Source organism: Salmo salar, chromosome 24 (genome assembly GCF_965601325.2).
Source record: "Salmo salar chromosome 24, fSalSal1, whole genome shotgun sequence".
NCBI lineage: Eukaryota > Metazoa > Chordata > Actinopteri > Salmoniformes > Salmonidae > Salmo > Salmo salar.
This window is the reverse complement of record NC_138314.1, coordinates 33,993,571-34,009,417: the sequence shown is the minus strand read 5'-3', so window position 1 is coordinate 34,009,417 and position 15,847 is coordinate 33,993,571. Positions and strand designations below refer to the sequence as shown.

The following is a 15,847-nucleotide window of genomic DNA, read 5'->3' as shown; positions in this document are numbered from 1 at the left end:
CTGACAGTGATAGCCAGCTGAGAACAAGCAGCAGTCAACAGTGGGGAGCTGACAGTGATAGCCAGCTGAGAACAAGCAGCAGTCAACAGTGGAGAGCTGACAGTGATAGACAGCTTTAGCACAGGGTGTTCAATTTCAACCCTTATAGATCAATATTCCCTTACAGGTTGGCTAGAATTGTGCTGCTACTTTATCCCTCACCGTAGGGTAGTCCAACTTTTACCCTAGTAAGTGGGCTTAGTGATATCAGCACACGTGTGTTGGAGAATATAGGCCTTTGAATAGCACACTTCAGAGTTTTTTGTTGGGCATATTACATAGGCAATAATCAAATGTATTTATAATGCCCTTTTTACATCAGCTGTACAGAAACCCATACAACATATTGCATAGCAGCTATGACTCTCCCATATAATTATAATTATCACCTCCAAAAGCAGAGCCAGACACCAAATGCCACCAAGATCCATCCTCTCTCTCCGTTCACCTAGCTGTCTGGCTCCGATTACACACGGGAGATAACCAACGCCTCAGAGCTCAAACACCCACCTGAAGGCCTGCCATCTTGCCCCTGAAAACAACAAGAGCCCAGAGAGGGAAGCCCTGGGTGCCCCCTGCTCTCTAGTTAAGCTAGCAGTTGTGGGAAGTTTCAAGGTTCTTCACACAGAAAATGTTTCTCACTACTAGCAATATGGATTCAAAGAGACAACATACAATCTCATCAAAAGTGGTCAAATAATTCTGTGTAGGCCTACAGTGCATTCGGAAAGTATTCAGACCCCTTCTTTATCCAAACTGTGTTGCTTTACAGGTTTATTCTAAAATGTATTATATATTTTTTTTCTTCTCATCAATCCACACATACAATACCCCATAATGACAAAGCAAAAAACAGATGTTTAGACATTTTTGCAAATGTATAAAAAATATAAAAACTGAAATATCACATTTACATACAGTACTAGTCAAAAGTTAGGACACCTACTCATTCAAGGATTTAAATTTTTGGTATTTTTTTTACATTGTAGAATAATAGTGAAGACAACAAAAACAATGGAAGAACACATATGGAATCAGGTAGTAACCAGAAAAAGTGTTAAACAAATAAAAAAAGATCTTATATTTGAGATTCTTCGAAGTAGCCACCCTTTGCCTTGATGACAGCTTTAAACACTCTTAGCATTCTATCAACCAGCTTCATGAGGTAGTCATGATGCATTTGATCCAATCAGTTGTGTCGTGACAAGGTGGGATGGTATACAGAAGATAGCCTTATTTGGTAAAAGACCAAGTAAGCAAAGAGAAACGACAGTCCATCATTACTTTAAGACATGAAGGTCAATCAATCTGGAAAATGTCAAGAACTTTGAAAGTTTCTTCAAGTGGAGTCGCAATAACCATCAAGCACTATGATGAAACTGGCTCTCATGAGCACCACAACAGGAAAGGAAGACCCAGAGTTACTTCTACTGCAGAGGATAAGTTCATTAGAGTTACCAGCCTCAGAAATTGCAGCCCAAATAAATGTAAAAGAGACATCTCAACATCAACTGCTCAGAGGAGACTGCGTGAATCAGGCCTTCATGGTCAAATTGCTGCAAAGAAACCACTACTAAAGGACACCAATAAGAAGAAGATATTTGCTTGGGCCAAGAATCACGAGCAATGGACATTAGACGGGTGGAAATCTTTTCTTTGGTCTGATGAGTCCAAATGTTTGGTTCTAACTGCTGTGTCTTTGTGAGATGCAGAGTAGGTGAACGGATGATCTCTGCATGTGTGGTTCCCACTAGAGGTCGACCGATTATGATTTTTCAACGCCGATACCGATACCACTTATTGGAGGGCCAAAAACAGCCGATACCGATTAAATCGGCCGTTGAATTTTTTTTTTTTTTTGTAATAATGACAATTACAACAATACTGAATGAATACTTATTTTAACTTAATATAATACATCAATAAAATCAATTTAGCCTCAAATAAATCATGAAACATGTTCAATTTGGTTTAAATAATGCAAAAACAAAGTGTTGGAGAAGAAAGTAAAAGTGCAATATGTGCCATGTAAAAAAGCTAACGTTTAAGTTCCTTGCTCAGAACATGAGAACATATGAAAGCTGGTGGTTCCTTTTAACATGAGTCTTCAATATTCCCAGGTAAGAAGTTTTAGGTTGAGGTTATTGTAGGAATTATAGGACTATTTCTCTCTATACCATTTGTATTTCATATACCTTTGACTATTGGATGTTCTTATAGGCAATTTAGTATTGCCAGTGTAACAGTATAGCTTCCGTCCCTCTCCTCGCTCCTACCTGGGCTTGAACCAGGAACACATCGACAACAGCCACCCTCGAAGCAGCGTTACCCATGTAGAGGAAGGGGAAACAACAACTCCAAGTCTCAGAGCGAGTGACGTTTGAAACGCTATTAGCGTGCACCCGGCTAACTAGCTAGCCATTTCACATCAGTTACACCAGCCTCATCTTGGGAGTTGACACGCTTGAAGTCATAAACAGCGCAATGCTTGAAGCATTGCGAAGGGCTGCTGGCAAAACGCAGGAAAGTGCTATTTTGAATGAATGCTTACGAGCCTGCTGCTGCCTACCACCGCTCAGTCAGACTGCTCTATCAAATCATAGACTTAATTATAATATAATAACACACAGAAATACGAGCCTTAGGGCATTAATATGGTCGAATCCGGAAACTATCATCTCGAAAACAAAACGTTATTCCTGTTACATTGCACAACCCTCAATGTTATGTCATAATTACGTAAAATTCTGGCAAATTAGTTCGCAACGAGCCAGGCGGCCCAAACTGTTACATACACCCTGACTGCGCACAATGAACGCAAAATGACACAAATTGACCTGGTTAATATTGCCTGCTAACCTGGATTTCTTTTAGCTAAATATGCAGGTTTAAAAATATACACTTCTATGTATTGATTTAAAAAAAGGCATTGATGTTTATGGTTGGGTACAGTCGTGCAACGATTGTGCTTTTTTCGCAAATGCGCCTTTGTTAAATCATCCCCCGTTTGGCGAAGTCGGCTGTCTTTGTTAGGAAGAAATAGTCTTCACAGTTCGCAACGAGCCAGGCGGCACAAACTGCTACATATACCCTGACTCTGTTTGCAAGAGAAGTGACACATTTTCCCTAGTTAAAAGAAATTCATGTTAGCAGGCAATATTAAACTTCTCTAGGGCCGGCGGGACGAAATCGTCCCACCTACGTAACAGCCAGTGGAATCCTGTGGCGCGTTATTCAAATACCTTAGAAATGCTATTACTTCCATTTCTCAAACATATGACTATTTTACACCATTTTAAAGACAAGACTCTCGTTAATCTAACCACACTGTCCGATTTCAAAAAGGCTTTACAACGAAAGCAAAACATTAGATTATGTCAGCAGAGTACCCAGCCAGAAATAATCAGACACCCATTTTTCAAGCTAGCATATAATGTCACATAAACCCAAACCACAGCTAAATGCAGCACTAACCTTTGATGATCTTCATCAGATGACACACCTAGAACATAATGTTATACAATACATGCATGTTTTGTTCAATCAAGTTCATATTTATATCAAAAACCAGCTTTTTACATTAGCATGTGACGTTCAGAACTAGCAAACTTCCGGGGAATTTACTAAATTACTCACGATAAACGTTCACAAAAAGCATAACAATTATTTTAAGAATTATAGATACAGAACTCCTCTATGCACTCGATATGTCCGATTTTAAAATAGCTTTTCGGTGAAAGCACATTTTGCAATATTCTCAGTAGATAGCCCGGCATCACAGGGCTAGCTATTTAGACACCCAGCAAGTTTAGCACTCTCCAAAGTCCGATTTACTATAAGAAAAATGTTATTACCTTTGGTGTTCTTCATCAGAATGCACTCCCAGGACTTCTACTTCAATAACAAATGTTGGTTTGGTCCCAAATAATCCATAGTTATATCCAAATAGCGGCGTTTTGTTTGTGCGTTCAAGACACTATCCGAAAGGGTAAATAAGGGTTACGAGCATGGCGCATTTCGTGACAAAAAAATTCTAAATATTCCATTACCATACTTCCAAGCATGTCAACCGCTGTTTAAAATCAATTTTTATGCCATTTTTCTCGTAAAAAAGCGATAATATTCCGACCGGGAATCTGCATTTAGGTAAACAGACGAAAGAAAATAAAGCATGGGGTCGACTTGGGCACGCGCCTAAGCCCATAGTACTCTGATCGGCCACTTGCCAAAAGCGATAATGTGTTTCAGCCAGAGGCTTCCTCGATATCGTTCAGCTTTTTCCCGGGCTCTGAGAGCCTATGGGAGCCGTAGGAAGTGTCACGTTAGAGCAAAGATCCTCAGTCTTCAATAAAAAGAGCCAAGATGAACAACAACTTGTCAGACAGGCCACTTCCCATATAGAATCCTCTCAGGTTTTTGCCTGCCATATGAGTTCTGTTATACTCACAGACACCATTCAAACAGTTTTAGAAACTTTAGGGTGTTTTCTATCCAAAGCCAATAATTATATGCATATTCTAGTTACTGGGCAGGAGTAGTAACCAGATTAAATCGGGTACGTTTTTTATCCGGCCGTGTCAATACTGCCCCCTACCCCCAACAGGTTAACTAAATATGCAGGTTTAAAAATATATACTTGTGTATTGATTTTAAGAAAGGCATTGATGTTTATGCTTGGAGCAACGTGTACCTAAGCGATTATATGCAACGCAGGACAGGCTAGATAAACTAGTAATATCATCAACCATGTGTAGTTAACTAGTGATTATGATTGATTGACTGTTTTTTATAAGATAAGTTTAATGCTAGTTAGCAACTTACCTTGGCTTCTTACTGCATTCGCGTAACCTCGTGGAGTGCAATGTAAAGCAGGTGGTTAGAGCGTTGGACTAGTTAACCGTAAGGTTGCAAGATTGAATCCCTGAGCTGACAAGGTAAAAATCTGTCATTCTGCCCCTGAACAAGGCAGTTAACCCAACGTTCCTAGGCCGTCATTGAAAATAAGAATGTGTTCTTAACTGACTTGCCTAGCTTAATAAAGGTGTAAAAATATATATATATATATATATTATATATATATATATATATATATATATATATATAGGCCAAATCGGCGGCCAAAAATACCGATTTCCGATTGTTATGAAAACTTGAAATCGGCCCCAATTAATCGGTCCTAATTAAATCAGCCATTCCGATTAATCGGTCGACCTCTAGTTCCCACCGTGAAGCATGGAGGACAAGGGTGATGTGGGGGTGCTTTGCTGGTGACACTGTCTGTGATTTATTTAGAATTCAAAGCACACTTAACCAGCATGGCTACCACAGCATTCTGCAACGATACGCCATCCCATCTGGTTTGTACTTAGTGGGACAATCATTTGTTTTACAACAGGACAATGACCCAACACACCTCCAGGCTGTGTAAGGGCTATTTGACCAAGAAGGAGAGTGATGGAGTGCTTCATCAGATGACCTGGCCTCCACAATCACCCGACCTCAACCCAATTGAGATGGTTTGGGATGAGTTGGACCGCAGAGGGAAGGAAAAGCAGCCAACAAGTGTGGGAACTCCTTCAAGACTGTTGGAAAAGCATTCCAGGTGAAGCTGGTTGAGAGAATGCAAAGAGTATGCAAAGCTGTCATCAAGGCAAAGGGTGGCTACTTTGAAGAATCTCAAATATCAAAAATATTTTGATTTGTATATTTTCCGAAGGCACTGTATGCCACTTTTGAACAACACAATCATGGTGTGCTACACGTACATTGATTGATTATTATTAGGCTATTATCCATATTATTTACTACTGTGCAGCCTTAGTGCATCCCGTTAAAACAGCTTACTACAGCAAACTTGAGAGCAGCGAGCTCACAAAAGGCAAATCAGTGACTTTGAGTCAGTCCCACTGACCATCACAGATTACAATTTAGCCTAATAGTTTATCTAAATGTCCAATGTGAAAAGCCTAGGCATCATAAGACACAAATTGCATTAGAAATGGTATCTCCAATCTCTGTTATAAACCTCTTATAACTGGCATATTAACCACCAAATTTAGTGAGTGAGTTCATCCTTAGTGACACTGAACAGGTTTCCTATACCTCACACCTGTGCTTCCATTACACAAAAAACATGAGTGCTTTCCTCGAGTCCCTTTTTAAAATTGTCATGAATTACTTGCCTGGCTAACTACGCCACGCCCACGGACGTTAGTTTCTTCTCTGCAATGAGTCTGGATCGGAGTTCATCCCTGACAATTTCTAGAACGCAAACACATTCTAACCATTCTGATTGGTCCAGAAATCGATGGGTTGGGCCAGAACACATATGGGTGAAGCAGCATTTTGAAAATGTGTCATTGGCTTTGATATTCTGATTGGTTAGAAATGATCCAATCGCTTATGACTTTGTGTTGTACAACAATGCTCATTTTGACATTATCACAAACGACTTCATCGCAGTCTCAGAGTGATGTATGTAACGAATCGTAGAGCAGTGGAAGAATTCCGCTTGAGTCGTCAGGCAAATTAAATACAGACATTTCTGAAAAAGATGAGGCCGCTTTGGTGTAGCCTACTAAATTAGGAATCTAATCTCTTTCAGCAAACCTAGGCCTATAGTCTAGGAGACCTTATGATAACACCCAATTCACCTAAACATTAAATGGACATCAAGAGTCCATTTACATTTAAACCAGAGAGGGTAGGCCCATCTTCCCATTCAAAATGTTTTAAATTGTACTGTTTTGGTCTTTGGTAGTGCATTTGACGTTTATAACATGCCAAGGGATGCTATGGCATCTGCTCCTGCATTTATGTTGCGTCTTTTGAACATCCAGTGCCAAAAGTTCTTCTTAACAGGTTGCCCTGGGGATTTTGCAAACATTACCAGTACCCTAACATTATAAGATACAAGAATGCGGGACAATGTATGGCTCATCAAAAAGCAGTTTTACAGTGTATACATTTTACTCTGAATAGGTGGAAAATAACCCTAAAGCATACCACCTCACGGAGGGAAACCTGAGGTCAAAACGAGTGTTATAGATGTGAGAAAAACACCTTTCCCTACTTGAACGTTCTCAATGAGCGACATAAACAAAGTGAAGCTAGCAAACCAGCACGTTTCTATTTGCTGCGCATCACGAGCGCCAAATTAGCAATCTAAGCAGTTGTCAGAAAACGATGGATAAAAACATTGATTAGTGATATTAGATCATTTGCTTTACTACCTGTCGGTTGCTTCTTACAGTAGCTAACGTTAGCTAGTTAACGTTAGCTACTAACTAGCAAGGGAGATGCCAAGCTAACGTTCGCTAATTTAGCTAACACAGGAACTGCACATTTTGCTAATATTACAACTGGTTGTGAAACACTATTAGCATGTTCTAGCTATATCAATATGCGAACCATTGCTGAAGTGCAGCTGTATTAGTTCTGATATCAAGCTAACGCCTAATAGCTAGCTACTGTAGCCATAGCAGGATACTCACCATGTTGATGCAGTGGTGCTGAAAAGGACTCAACGCCGAAAATCGAGTGTCGCGGAGCACATAAGCCTTTTCTGAAGTTAGTAATATTTAAGAGTAATGAATTTGTAAATCAAACTGCTTCCCGGTTGCTGCAATTATATTTAAATGATCCATTCATTCAACCTCGGTTCCCGAGTGTTTTGAACGGTCGTCACTAGGTGACACAGCCACAAAGTCATAAACCCCGACTATTTCTACAATTTATCTTCTTAAAATGTGATCTTAACCCTTACCTTGACCAGACTGCTAATCTCAAGCCTAACCCTAAAATTAGAACCAAAAAGCAAATGGTTGTTTTCATAAATATTTACGATAAAGCCCATTTATATTTTGTGGCTGGGGTAACTAGTGGAAACCGTATTCTACTGGAGTAGAGGTCATGCTAATTAATAGGCGTCACTGGATATGCCAGTTTACAGTATGACCGATGTGAGCGTTATTTTCCTTTAAACAAAACACTTGGCTTTGTATTTAAAACCGTATTCAAGAACAGTGAGATATTGCATACTTTCTACTGTATTGTATTGATTTTATTGCGGCATTATGGACCCTAAAACGGAAAACTTAAAGGTACACGTGACTTTTATTTTAGAGCTGGGAGATGGTGTTGCCAATTTAGCAACTTTGTCGCTAGATTTAGCGATTTTTCAGACGCCTCCAGCGATTTTATTGGTTAAAGTGTATAGCGACAAATGTAGCAAATTTATAAGGCTGCCCCAGCGACTTTTGCTTGATGAAGCGACTTCCCTGTTTGTGTATGTGCCCGCTCTGCTGTGCTGCTCGCAGCTCCGCCGGCTGCAGCTGAGTGTGTGTGCATCCGTCACTTGCGCGCCTTTCCACCGCTTCCCGGTTTTCTATGGAATCAATATCATGCCAAATGTATTCACAATAGTAAATCACCTTCCACAAATGTAAATCGCCAATTCTGAAAAGATTTGACATTGGTCCCCAGATCCTCAAAAGGTTCTACAGCTGCACCATCGAGAGCATCCTGACCGGTTGCATCACTGCCTGGTATGGCAACTGCTCGGCATCTGACCGTAAGGCGCTACAGAGGGTAGTGCGAACGGCCCAGTACATCACTGGGGCCAAGCTTCCTGCCATCCAGGACCTCCGAGGAAAGCCCATAAAATTGTCAGACTCCAGTCACCCAAGTTATAGACTGTTTTCTCTGCTACCGCACGGCAAGCGGTACCGGAGCGCCAAGTCTAGGACCAAGAGGCTCCTTAACAGCTTCTACCCCAAGCCATAAGAGCCACCAGACAATTTACATTGACCACCCCTCCCCCTCCCTGTTGTACACTGCTGCCACTCGCTGTTTATTATCTTATGCATAGTCACTTTACCCCCACCTACATGTACAGATTACCTCAACTAACCTGTACCCCTGCACACTGACTCGGTACTGGTGCCCCCTGTATATAACCTCATTATTGTTATTCTTATTGTGTTACTTTTTTATTATAACGTATTATTTTAGTCTACTTGGTAAATATTTTCTTAACTCTTCTTGAACTGCAGTCTTGGTTATGTGTTTGTAAGTAAGAATTTCACGGTGAAGTCTACACTTGTTGTATTCAGAGCATGTGACAAATAAAGTTTGATTTGAATCCACAAATGTAAAACACTTTGCACAAATGTAAATCACCAATCCACAAATGTAAATCACTTTGCACAAATGTAAATCACCAATCCACAAATGTAAATCACTTTGCACAAATGTAAATCACCAATCCACAAATGTAAATCACTTTCCACAAATGTAAATCACCAATCCACAAATGCAATTCACTATCCACAACCAAACAAACACCTTTTGATTTGTATTTGCAAATATATTATAATTTTTTTAGAACTGCAGATATGCAGGTCATTTCCAAGGGCCTTAAGTAAAATGACTGCCATACAGATTTGCACGTAGGAGAGATATGCGCAAACTTGACAGATATGGCAAACCTGCAACTCCATATTTGGAAGCGCTTAGGTCACCTGACTTGACAGGGATTTGAGGACAAGAAAAAGACAAGAAGTTATCACGCATAGAAAGCGATTTGTATTCATAGAAAAAAGGTTTGTACCCATAGAAAGCGATTTATATAAATCGCTGGTAGTCTCGTTTGGCCACGTTGATGCCTGCCTTTCAAGGCTGCAGAAATTATAGTATGGTAACCATAATATGTGTAACCATAGAATGTTCAACGTAAATAATCGAAGCCCTAGATTACTCCATATTTCACCACACGATGAGCATTAGGATAAATATTCCTGAGGCCTCTTAACCGTTTCCCCAGGAGAGGCATGCAAAAGGTAGAAGGAAGATGTAGGGGATATGGGATCAGACTTTGTAACAGTATTTCTTCCACCCTTCTCGCTCCAACCTTGGCTTGAATCAGAGATTCTCTGCACACATTGACAACAGTCACCCTCGAAGCATTGTTACCCTTCGCTCCATAAAAGCCGCGGCCCTTGCAGTGCAAGGGAAACAACTACTTCAAGGGCTTAGAGCGAGTGATGTCACCGATTTAAACGCTATTAGCGTTGACCGCTAACTAGCTAGCCATTTCACACCGGTTACACTCAACCCCTTTAACCGCCTCCTTTTCCGCAGTGATCCGGGTCAACAACAGCATCAATGGGATCAACTTTTATGGGATCAACTTTTTTTCTACGACTAAAAATATGCTTTCTATGCGTGAGAACTTGTTTGTCTTCATGGCAGTCATTTTACTTAAGGCCCTTGGAAATGACCTGCATATCTGCAGTTATAATTTTTTTATATCGATTTACAAATACAACTCAAAAGGTGTTTGTTTGTGGATAGTGAATTGTATATGTGGATATCGATTTACATTTGTGGAAAGTGATTTACATGTGTGGATTGGTGATTTACATTTGTGGAAAGTGATTTACATTTGTGAATACATTTGGCATGATACTGATCCCACATTCTCCCTGCAGCTGCAGCAGCAAATGAAGTGCATTTATTAAATTGGTTCCTTGTTGTTAAATGACACCACAGCTTTCCAAGGCATAAATATGAATAATAATACTCTGTTTAGTATTTTCTGTTTCATTATTCAATCATTTTTGTTCTCCTTCAAACATCCTATTTAGTTTTGCTTTGGGGAATTTATCTTTCATCATGGAGTTAAGATGGGAAACTGGGATGCTAGCAAAGCCGGGAGAAGATTAGTTCTGGGACATGGATACGGAAAGTTGTATTTCAGAGAGGGAAGGATGAAAAAGAGGAAGAAGGGGAAGAAGAGAGTGAGGAAAGCAGAGGTTGAGTTTGAATCTGGTGGGGATGGCGATAGAGGGGGAGCTGGTGTGTTGAAGAAGAATGAGGTTAAGTACAAACATAGAGAGCCGTGTGCTAGACCTGAGTTCTGGAGACGGAATGGAATTGAATGAGGGACATTTAAGTGAGGTGGAAGGTGTGGTGAGGAGCTTGGAGCCCGAGCCTTGCATCGGTAGACATGGTTATGATAAAGATGAGTTTGGTCCAGTGGGAATGCGATTTTTGGAGAAAGTGGATCCAGATCTTTTGGCTGATCCATATGTGGCATCAGGTTGGGTGGAAAAGATGTTGGGCGCTGTTGAGTTGGTGAAGGTAACCCGAAGTGAAGTGGACTTGTGATGTTAGTTTGTGTTTCCTCTGTCCAGAGGGAGTGGGCACTCTGTGTGATGCAACTTGATCTGTATCTTGCTTTTAGGAACAGTGCACCATTGAAGGGAGTGATTTCTGGGGTAGCGTTAAGTGTGGAGGTGGAGCAATTGAATATTAAGATTCCTGGTGTTTGTGACGCTTGTGGGGAGCGTGGTGAAACAGGAGTGACACAGTCTGTTCTTTGGAGCATTGAATCAGTCTTTACCTAACAAAGTCATGTTAGGATATTTGAGTTATGCTGTTAAAGTTTTTGTGCTGAAACCACTGCGGTGTTACAGGTGCCACATTTATGGTCATGTCACAGCAGTGTGTAGGAGGGAGATTTCAGAATGTGGCAAATGTGCAGGAGGACATGGGACAGAGGAATGTGTAGTTTTGGGGGGGAAAGTTGTGTGTGTCAACTGTTGGGGTGCCCATGTTGCTGGGGATCAGAGGTGTCCGGTGCAGGAGAGGAAGGTTGAGGTGACAAGAAGTTGTTGTATGCTGAAGCAGTGAAGAAAGTAGAGAAGGATGGATGAAGGGGGAGGGATTCTGAGAGGATCCCTGTGAGTAGTAGATCTATGCCAGCACAGAGGGATAGGCCAACTAGTGATATATGCTTCTGTAAGGTTGGCTTGTTAGCGTTCATAGCAATGGTTATCAAATGTACCATAGAGATGGAATGTTAGTTACATAAAAATAGATGTTGTGGTCAATGTGGTGGCAGCTGCAGCAAAGTAAATTTTCCCCTTTTCCCATTTTGTATCACAAAGTATAATGGATTTATACTACAGTTGTTTAAAAAATATATATATTTCACCTTTTTTTAACCAGGTAGGCCAGTTGAGAATAAGTTCTCATTTAGAACTGCGACCTAGCCAAGATAAAGCAAAGCAGTGTGACAAAAACAACAACACAGAGTTACACATAAACAAACGTACAGTCAAAAACACAAAATAAAAACATAAAAATCTATGTACAGTGTGTGCAAATGTAGAAGAGTAGGGAGGCAGTCAATAAATAGGCCCTAGAGGCGAAAATAATTACAATTTAGCATTAATACTGGAGTGGTAGATGTGCAGAGGATGTTGTGCAAGTAGAAACACTGGGGTGCAAAAGATCAAGAGGGTAAGTAATAATATGGGGATGAGGTAATCAGGTGTGCTATTTACAGATTGGCTGTGTACAGGTACAGTGATTGGTAAGCTGCTCAGACAGCTGATGCTTAAAGTTAGAGAGGGAGATATAAGGCTCCAGCTTCAGAAATGTTTGCAATTCGTTCCAGTCATTGACAGAACTGGAGAACTGTAAGGAAAGGCGGCCAAAGGAAGTGTTGGCTTTGGAGATGACCAGTGAAATAACCTGCTGGAGCGCATGCTACGGGTGGGTGTTGCTATGGTGACCAGTGAACTGAGATTCGGCGGGGCTTTACCTAGTAAAGACTTATAGATGACCTGGAGCCAGTGGGTTTGGCGACGGATATGTAATGATGGCCAGCCAACGAGAGTATACAGGTCGCAGTGGTGGGTAGTATATGGGGCTTTGGTGATAAAACGTATTACACGGATTACATCCAGACTACAAGTTGCAGGGGGTGCTGAGATGTTGGCCAGGGTAGGGGTAGCCAAGGTGGAAAGCATGGCCAGCCGTGGAATAATGATTATTGAAATGATTGATAATCGTAGATTTATCAGTGGTGACAGTGTTTCCTCTTACTCTCCATTGACTTTACAGTGTCCCAAAACTTTTTGGAAGTAGTGCTACAGGAAGCAAATTTCTGTTTGAAAAAGCTAGCCTAATTCAGTTGGTGGCAGTAATGCAACATATTGGATGCCATCCGCCATTAAACCCCACCAACGAAGAAGAAGAAGCTCTTTTCACCGGTCTGTCAACAGTTAAGAAACCCAGCAGGATTGACATGTTATAACTACAGTTGTAGAATGTGCAGTGTTTTTGAACAATTTTGTTCATGAGGTGAACATTGTCTGGTATTTGCTAATTACGGATGTAAAATTGTCTTATGTGCTACAGTGGGTTGTACTGTATCCTGTGGTCTAATGTGGCCTGATGGACTATGGATGCAACATTTCAATCAATGGTTGAAAAGAAAACCAGTGTATTCATATTGATTCTGTAGTACGTGTGACCTGATATTGGGGATTCTACTGTACCACCTCATAAATTAGCCTATTAGTTCTGATATTTTAGTTGAGCTAATATGAAGGCATAGCCGTTGTAAACACTAGGTCTAAGTCATTCTAAGACAAGTGGTGCCCGTAGTACAATTAAAATTAGAATAGTAATTTCATTGGATCTCTATGGTGGTGCCACAGTACAGATTACAAAAAACATGACTGTTCAATTAATTTATTCATCTTGAGCCATTTAACAGACTGCTCAACTCACCCCCTTGCACCTTTTCCTTCTCTCACAGCCACCCCAGCAGACTGCAGATCCCAACTGTGTGATCTGGGTCACGCCAACCTTATACCAATGTAGCTACTTTCCATGTTTGCCCTGAACTGGGCTTGAACCAGGTACTCTCTGCACACATCACTCGCCATCCAAAGCCAAGCATTGTAGCTGGAAGATCAAGAGAATAATGTGGTCTGGCACTCTGTGGGAGACAGTTGACTTTTATAATGGGAGATGACTTCCCTAGCCAGTGGCTCGGCTTCTTATTCGCCACAGCTAACTACCTAGACATTTTAGATCAGCTACACTTTCACCAGTGTCAACACTATGCTGGTATAGCGTAAGCTTTGACTTTGACTCTGAATGTCCGCAGAAATGTTTGCCATAACAAGTCATTGTTACTACGAGGCTATTCTTAAACAGTGTTTTTAGCAACCACATTGTGTTTTCACCTTTCACCACTTTTTGAGTTGTGCATAGCTATGGTGAGTCTTTGCATTGTCCCTTGGTTGTGAAGGATATACGTAGATGCTAATTTGTCTATAAACAGTTGGACAGGTTGAATGCCCCTCCTTCTGTTTATATGATACTCTATCAAATCAAATCAAATTGTATTTGTCACATGTGCTGAATACAACAGGTGTAGACCTTACAATGAAATGCTTACTTACAAGCCATTAACCAACAATGCAGTTTTAAGAAAAATACATACAAAAATAAGAAATAAAGTAAGACATAATTAAAGAGCAGCAGTAAAATAACAATAGCAGTCGCTATATACAAGGGGTACCGGTACAGAGTCAATGTGCGGGGGCACCGGTCAGTCGAGGTAATTGAGGTAATGTATACATGTGGGTAGAGTTGTTAAAGTGACTTATGCATAGATATTAACAGAGAGTAGTAGCAGCGTAAAAGAGGAGGGGGCAGGCAATACAAGTAGTCTGGGTAGCCATTTGATTAGATGTTCAGTCGTCTTATGGCTTGGGGTAGAAGCTGTTTAGAAGCCTCTTGGACCTATACTTGGCACTTTGGTACCGCTTGCCGTGTGGTAGCAGAGAGAACTGTCTATGACAATTTTTTAGGGCCTTCCTCTGACACTGCCTGGTATAGAGGTCCTAGATGGCAGGAAGCTTGGCCCCAGTGATGTACTGGGTCGTACGCACTACCCTCTGTAGTGCCTTGCGGTCGGAGGCAGAGTAGTTGCCATACCAGGCAGTGATGCAACCAGTCAGGATGCTCTCGATGATGCAGCTGTAGAACCTTTTGAGGATCTAAGGACCTTTGCCAAATCTTTTCAGTCTCCTGAGGGGGAATAGGTTTTGTCGTGCCCTCTTCACAACTGTCTTAGTGTGTTTGGACCATGTTAGTTTGTTGGTGATGTGGACACCAAGGAACTTGAAGCTTTCAACCTGCTCCACTACAGCCCCGTCGATGAGAATGGGGGCGTGCTCGGTCCTCCTTTTCCTGTAGTCCACAATCATCTCCTTAGTCTTGATCACGTTGAGGGAGAGATTGTTGTCCTGGCACCACACGGCCAGTTCTCTGACCTCCTCCCTATATGCTGTCTCATCGTTGTTGGTGATCAGGCCTACCACTGTTGTGTCATTGGCAAAGTTAATGATGGTGTTGGAGTTGTGCCTGGCCGTGCAGTCATGAGTGAACAGGGAGTACAGGAGTGGACTAAGCACACACCCCTGAGGGACCCCGTGTTAAGGATCAGCGTGGCGGATGTGTTGTTACCTTCACTTACCACCTGGGGGCGGCCCATCAGGAATTCTAGGATCTAGTTGCAGAGGGAGGTGTTTAGTCCCAGGGTCCTTAGCTTAGTATTGAGCTTTGAGGGAATTATGGTGTTGAACGCTGAGCTGTAGTCAATGAATAGCATTTTCACATAGGTGTTCCTTTTGTCCAGGTGTGAAAGGGCAGTGTAGAGTGCAATAGAGATTGCATCATCTGTGGATCTGTTGGGGCGGTATGCCAATTGGAGTGGGTCAAGGGTTTCTGGGATAATGGTGTTGATGTGTGCCATGACCAGCCTTTCAAAGATCTTCATGGCTACAGATGTGAGTGCTACGGGTCGGTAGTCATTTAGGCAGGTTACCTTAGTGTTCTTGGGCACAGAGACTATGGTGGTCTGCTTGAAACATGTTGGTATTACAGACTCAGACAGGGAGAGGTGCTATATATACAAAAGTATGTGTTCAACCCTTCAAAT

General features: G+C 41.4%; 1 protein-coding gene across 3 annotated transcripts in view; it reads right to left on the bottom strand.

Moving 5' to 3' along the window:
• The window catches only part of LOC106585770 (transmembrane protein 161B), a 41,509-nt gene extending 33,558 nt beyond the window's left edge, over nucleotides 1-7,951 (bottom strand). For 2 of the 3 annotated variants that reach the window (XM_082968677.1, XM_082968676.1), the window contains exon 1: nucleotides 7,533-7,951. In XM_082968677.1, the coding sequence (XP_082824803.1) occupies nucleotides 7,533-7,535 (3 nt within the window). In that variant the 5' untranslated portion in view covers nucleotides 7,536-7,951. The remainder of the gene's footprint in view (nucleotides 1-7,532) is intronic. The other variant, XM_014172366.3, reaches the window with a different exon arrangement.
• Between the last annotated feature and the right edge of the window lie 7,896 nt (nucleotides 7,952-15,847).